The 6944-nt window shown below is 41.0% G+C and overlaps 1 protein-coding gene across 1 annotated transcript; it reads left to right on the plus strand.

Annotated features, from left to right (window-relative positions):
- The first annotated feature begins 327 nt into the window (after window positions 1-327).
- On the plus strand, window positions 328-6937 carry LOC121531748 (interleukin-1 receptor-associated kinase 4). The gene is made up of 12 exons (XM_041837168.1): window positions 328-418; window positions 529-690; window positions 851-996; window positions 1143-1328; window positions 1683-1843; window positions 1974-2038; window positions 2380-2494; window positions 2642-2751; window positions 2887-3073; window positions 4708-4770; window positions 6375-6533; window positions 6722-6937. Exons 2-12 carry the CDS (start codon window positions 530-532, stop codon window positions 6791-6793), a joined length of 1425 nt encoding a protein of 474 aa, XP_041693102.1. The 5' UTR covers window positions 328-418; window position 529; the 3' UTR covers window positions 6794-6937.
- Window positions 6938-6944: the final 7 nt, after the last annotated feature.

The following is a 6944-nucleotide window of genomic DNA, read 5'->3' on the forward strand; positions in this document are numbered from 1 at the left end:
GCAATTCAATCTCTGGCTGCCAAAGCGTGCGCAGCATTCTGTCCTGGTTATTTCATCATAAATGTTGATGTATATGCGCCAGACCTCTAGACTTAATCACAACAGCATCTCGACTTGCATGCTTCCAAGGGTATTCTCAGATATAGGAATGGGGAAGACTATACTATTTGGTTGAGAAGAATAGCAGAGCTTTTAAACTCCCTGGCAGATATAATTGTGTCCCCAAGATTGCCCACAAGAGGACACTGTTGTTAATCTACAATACATGCTACAGTGATGACAAAAGTGAAACCATGTCACGTGGTACATTTTTTATACTAGGGAAGTTGCTCAATCTTGGAAATAACATTTGTTTTAGAGTACTCAAATGAACAAGGAAGTACATATAAAAACTATTTATACTCTATGCGTTACCGAGGTAAGCGCCATGAATGACAATTGTAACATGACATTGTAGCGCTTGCCTTTGAAGTGTTTCCTCATGATGGAAAAAATAACTGTAGAACATGTGTGATCATTATTTTTCAGGATGAGCAACACAATAACATCGGCTACATTTATTCGGAACCTCAACTATGGGGTTCGACGAAAACTGTCTGACTTCTTGGACCCTCAAGACAGCTGGAAATACGTTATTGTTTCAATACATAAACCCACAGGGGAGCCGAGGTACTCTCAGCAACATCTAAGGTAATGTGCCAATCAGCTACTTCTCTGATGGGGGTGACACCATTGCCATCATAACAAATTGTTACTTTCTATCAAGCCTGCAGGATATTTTGTAACATGTTTTGGGTTGTTTTTTTCTCTTATGTACTGCTCTATTCTTGAACAAACCTTCATATGACAGGCGATTTGAAGCAGTAGTTTTACAGGGGAGAAGTCCTACCATGGAGCTACTGAATGACTGGGGGACATCTAACAGCACTGTGGGAGAGTTAGTGGACATTTTGATGAGCCACAGGTTAATGGCTGCAGCCAGTATTCTGCTACCAGGTAGGCTACTACAGTAGTCAATATGCAATAGATCAAGGATTTTCTAGCATATTGACTGCCTATTAATCTCTGGTCTGATCTTTGTGTGTATTTATTTCCACAGTGTCCTGTCATAATTTTGTATCTAAATTCTATGTTTTACCCAGATGCAATAAACAACCCCCGTCCAGCAGTCCCCCAGCCACCTGATTCTCCCAGAGACAAAGAGATGATAGGCAACAACGATGCTGCAACAAGACCCCTGGGGAGGACAGAGGCACAGACAAAGGAACAGCCACCACCAGACAGCACCTCAGAGCCACAGGAGGACCAGGATCCCAATGACACTGCAGGTGGACTAATGTTGTATAGCCTGCATATAAATGTGTTATAATCACTGGAAGTGTAATGAGTGTCCAGAACATAGTAATACATGTGGTTATATAGATTCTATATAGATTAGCTTTATAGGTTATTTTACTTGTGGTTTAATGAGATACATATAGTGACAGGATACTGTTATAGATCGTGTTTAGTGAGATGAACTGTGTAAAGTAGGCCTATTAGACAAATCGATTGAACCTATTCAGACGTGTGTCACAATACACACAACATCCAGTAGATGGCAGCATATGTGCAGTGCTCAATAAACTATAGTACTGTACTAAGAATTCTCCTCATAAACAGGTTTGTTCATTGATCCTTAGGTTTTCTCAGGCTTTCTTTCCATGAGCTGAAGAAGATAACTGGTAATTTTGACGAGAGGCCAGTGGGTGACGGTGGGAGCAGACTTGGTGAGGGCGGCTTTGGAACGGTCTACAAAGGCCTCATCAATGACAAACCTGTGGCAGTGAAGAAACTACACTCAGTAGGTGCTATTATTCTCTCTGCCAATAACACCTTATTGTTTGTTCAATGTATGAGTTGAGTTGTTGTCCATGTTTAATTATCCAGCACATTCTCAAAGGTGACTAAAACTTTTGTTACCTTCTTTTAAGATGGAAGATATCTCACTTAAAGAGCTAAGTGTTCAGTTCATTCAAGAGGTCCAAACTCTTATGGTGTAAGTGTTTATTTTCTACTCGTCCATTGTTGTTTTGTGAGGAGTCCTTGTAAGCTAGCTGACCTACTGTGCGACCACTTCATTACAGCTCTAATTCATTAACGGAAGCAATAGCTTGCGTGTGCTCAATATCTCAATCTGACAATAAATCTACTTTTTATGTCTCCACTGTAATAAAATCAACAGAGAAATATCCTGAGCGACCTGTCTTAGAGAGGGACTACTTAGGAACTCTCCAGAGATTGGTTTTAGATTGAATAGGTTTTATTTACCTTCAACTATCTTTAAAGTTTAAAGAACAGGCTACTGTTTGTTTGATAAGAGCCCTCTTGTTTTCACAGGTTGAAACATGAAAACCTGGTAGACATGGTTGGCTTTTCACGCGATGGCCATCACCCCTGTTTGGTGTATGCTTACATGTCCAATGGTTCGTTGCTAGATCGTCTGGCTTGCTTGGTAAGCATACAGACTGTACCATATCCGCCTGGCATATCTATTTACTTCCTTTCTTTATTTATACAGAATCATTGAGATAAAATATATTTTGCAAGAGAGACCTTTTACAGGTACTTGCTCTTTGTGAATATGTTTATGTAATTGTAGGATGGTAGCCCTCCTCTTTCCTGGCACAGGAGATGTTTGATTGCTGTGGGAACAGCCAGAGGCTTAGATTATCTGCACAGCAATCACCATGTCCACAGAGATGTCAAGAGGTAACTGTGGACATTTTTTATAATGTATTTCCTATGGCACTTAATCACATTTTAGACATTTTAATCATGGATAGACAACCTTGTCAGATCAGTCTCAATATTATTAATGAGTGCTAAATAATTTCTATCTGGCAGTGGTAATATTTTGCTGAATGAATTGCTTGTGCCGAAGATCTCCGACTTTGGGCTGACCCGAGCCTCGGCCACGCGATCGTCATCGACAGTGATGACAGAGAGGATTGTGGGTACAACAGCGTACATGGCAAACGAGGCACTCAGGGGCGAGATCACTCCCAAATCTGACATCTACAGTTTTGGAGTGGTGAGTTGTTCTTTACAGCTACACAAATGTATGAAACTAACACAATGCGCAGACATTATACAATACAGTGTGAAATCCACACCGCATTGATTTGATGATCATCTTAGCGACAACACATGACAAGTGCAATTTACCCTTCACTAAGCCCCAGCAACTGTCGCCAAGTCCGACACCTCGGACAAGCTCACATTTAAATCGCATGAAAACCAGTGAGGGTTATGGCAAAAACAGAGTTTTCTTCAAAATATGTATGTTTAAATGGCTAAATAATTGAACAGTTCACCAGGAATACTTACTACTGTGATTCCTGAAATGCAGAGCCTGTTGATGGAGTATTTTTCAAATCCGAAATTATACTTTTGTTACATTGTTTGCTAGCTCAGCTGGTTAGCTAGCTCTCCGTCTTATTGACCACCAACGTTGCTAACGCTAGCTAGCCACTTAATATAACTTGTTTCCTCAAAATGTATGTTAGCTAGCTAAGTTAGCAATGTTATGAATATAACTCCCATCTGCTGTCGACCATCAGGATACAATTTGAGAGCACTAGTTAGCTCCAAAAAGTGGTAATAGCTTTGACTGCATGCTGACAGTGAATTCAGAGCCATTCATTTACATTTTGGTCATTTAGCAGACGCTCTTATTCAGAGTGCATACTTTTTCATACTGGTTGATTCCCCTGTGGGAATCAAAGCCAAAACCCTGGTGTTGAAAGTGCCATGCTCTACCTACTGAGCTACACGGGACCAGTGGCTACAGTTGCTACACTACAAACATCATTTTACCAGGTTCCCATTAAGTCATTATAATGACAGTCCACCACAACATACCCAAGATTTTCCTGATTAGCAAGGGGTGGTATGTGTTTAATTTCATTGTGTATTAGAAACACAGTTTGAGATCATTGTTAGGGGATTTCGCCAGTGGTTGAATGGGGAATTGGGCTGCCCGGGAAAAAGTTCGAGATGGCAACAGTAACCAAGAGGGGCTTAGCGAAGGGTCAATTGAGACAGCACCTCATATGGCTAAACCACTCGCATTATGCCAAACAGGTAAAGTGTTAGAGTATTGCCTTTCACACTATCACTTTAAAGACCTACATATAGCCCAGAAGATACAGTGACAAGAATATTGAATTTATTGAGAAACTGTAACGTAAGTAAAACTCATAAAACTGAATTGTCAGTTCAGCAGTTTACCTCAGTGCCAGACTCCATAAACTACTGACACACATAATTGTTGGACCCTTAAGTCAGAATCATGCACCTTTGTCAGTCTACCAGCCAACTAACTTCACATTTAAATCCCATTAAAGGTACTCCTCCTCAGTGATACATAAAAAAAACATGTTGGTAAATGTTGATTTATGCTAATAATGGAAAATGTGGGAACAGTACTGTATGACATAAATTATGTATTCTAATGTCAGCAGTCTAATATGAGGTCAGGTCATCTGTGTGTTGAACTGGTTGAACCTGGTCATAAACCAACAGCTACTGTCTGTGTTCAGCCTGACAGCCCTGGGAACAGTATCTTAGATATAGCATGCTATATTATTAATGGAGAGTTATAAAGGCCTGTTGTTTGCTGGAGCTGGAGCCAGGTGGTTAATCTAAGGTTTCTGTCATCTACAGGTGTTGCTAGAAATATTGTCTGGACTCCCGCCAGTCGATGAAAACCGTGACCCTAAGTTCCTGGTGAGCAAAGCAGCACAATGGAAGCTTTCTCTATACTCTTCAGACTTCACTATCCCCCAATACAGTACACATGAATGCATGTTATCTAAAGTGTTAAACAAATCAAAATATATTTGACATTTTTCAAATATCCCCCCTTTGCCTTGATGACAGCTTTGCACACTCTTGGCATTCTATCCACCAGCTTCATGAGGTAGTCACCTGGTCACAGGTGTGCCTTCTTAAAAGTTAATTTGTGGAATTTCTTCTTAATGTGTTTCAGCCAATCAGTTGTGTTGTGACAAGGTAGGGTGGCTATACAGAAGGTAGCCCTATTTAGTAAAAGACCAAGTCCATATTATGGCAGGAACAGCTCAAATAAGCAAAGAGAATCGACAGTCCATCATTACTTTAAGACATGAAAGTAAATCAATACGGAAAATGTAAAGAACTTTGAAAGTTTCTTCAAGTGCAGTCGCAAAAACCATCAAGCGCTATGATGAAACTGGCTCTCATGAGGACTGCCACAGGAAAGGAAGACCCAGAGTTACCTCTGCTACAGAGGATAGGTTCATTAGTTACCAGCCTCAGAAATTGCAGCCCAAATAAATGCTTCACAGAGTTCAAGTAACAGACACATCTCAACATCAACTGTTCAGAGGAGACTGCGTGAATCAGGCCTTCATGGTTGAATTGCTGCAAAGAAACCACTACTAAAGGACACCAATATGAAAAAGAGACTTGCTTGGGCCAAGAAACACGAGCAATGGACATTAGTCCGGTGGAAATGTGTCCTTTGGTCTGGAGTCCAAATTTGAGATTTTTGGTTCCAACCACCGTGTCTTTGTGAGACGCAGAGTAGGTGAACGGATGATCTCCGCATGTGTATTTCCCACCATAAAGCATGGAGTATGAAGTGTGATGGTGTGGGGGTGCTTTGCTGGTGACACTGTCTGTGATTTATTTAGAATTCAAGGCACACTTAACCAGCATGGCTACGACAGCCTTCTGCAGCGATACGCCATCCCATCTGGTTTGGGCTTAGTGGGACTATCATTTGTTTTTCAACAGGACAATGACCCAACACACCTCCAGGCTGTGTAAGGGATATTTTACCAAGAAGGAGAGTGATGGAGTGCTGCATCAGATGACCTGGCCTCCACAATCCCCCGACCTCAACCCAATTGAGATGGTTTGGGATGAGTTGGACCGCAGAGTAAAGGAAAAGCAGCCAACAAGTGCTCAGCATATGTGGGAACTCCTTCAAGACTGTTGGAAAAGCATTCCAGGTGAAGCTGGTTGAGAGAATGCCAAGAGTGTGCAAAGCTGTCATCAAGGCAAAGGGTGGCTATTTGAAGAATCTCAAATGTAAAATATGATTTGATTTGTTTAACACTTTTTTGGTTACTACATGATTCCATATGTGTTATTTCATAGTTTTGGTGTCTTCACTATTATTCTACTACGAAGAAAATATAGAAAATAAAGAAAAACCCTTGAATGAGTAGGTGTTCTAAAACTTTTGACCGGTAGTGTAGTTACCACTGCAGGCAGTGGCTGATGGATGTGTGTGTGTTTCTGCTGTTTCTTGTTATGACTGTTATGATTTGTTATGGCTGTCATAGATGGAGATGAAAGATGAGATTGATGAGGAGGAGATGGCCCTGGAAGACTTTGTGGACAAGAGGATGACAGACTGGGACCTGCCATTGGTGGAGAAGACCTACTTCTTAGCCAGCGACTGTCTCAATGACAAGAAGAACAAACGGCCACGAATGGAAGAGGTGTGTGACGCTATTACAGTTGGTAGCACTTTAGTTTACGGTACTGTTTCCACTGGTATACAGTAGCAATGGGCACTTTGTGGTGCTTAGCTGTTAGTGATCAACACAATCGCTTACAAGCTGGGAGCCAATGGTTACTACTAGCTGCTTATGGTCTTTATCACATTGAAATGTCAATATTTTAATAGGTCCTGACAGAGCTTGAAGATGTTGTCAAAAGCATTTCACTGGAACAGCTGGGACCCAAGAGTGACGCATAGACAACATGAAGAACGACTATTCCTCCCTCGTTTTCCTTAAACGAGTTTACTTTGCTTAAGAAAAGGACCAAACATGTTACACCAGTCTTATTTTGTATTTTTGGCCAAAATAATAAACAGAATATTTATTTTCCATTGTTCCAACTTTGTT

The sequence above is a fragment of the Coregonus clupeaformis genome, chromosome 19 (assembly GCF_020615455.1).
Source record: "Coregonus clupeaformis isolate EN_2021a chromosome 19, ASM2061545v1, whole genome shotgun sequence".
In the NCBI taxonomy this organism is placed as follows: Eukaryota; Metazoa; Chordata; class Actinopteri; order Salmoniformes; family Salmonidae; genus Coregonus; species Coregonus clupeaformis.

Bases quoted from the DNA above. Each gene is read 5' to 3' on its own strand.
- LOC121531748 (XM_041837168.1), top strand. From the start codon at position 530: ATGAGCAACACAATAACATCGGCTACATTTATTCGGAACCTCAACTAT. The intron at 1,844-1,973 runs GTAGGTGCTATT...CCTTCTTTTAAG, and splicing joins CAGTGAAGAAACTACACTCA to ATGGAAGATATCTCACTTAA. The intron at 2,039-2,379 runs GTAAGTGTTTAT...TTGTTTTCACAG, and splicing joins GAGGTCCAAACTCTTATGGT to GTTGAAACATGAAAACCTGG.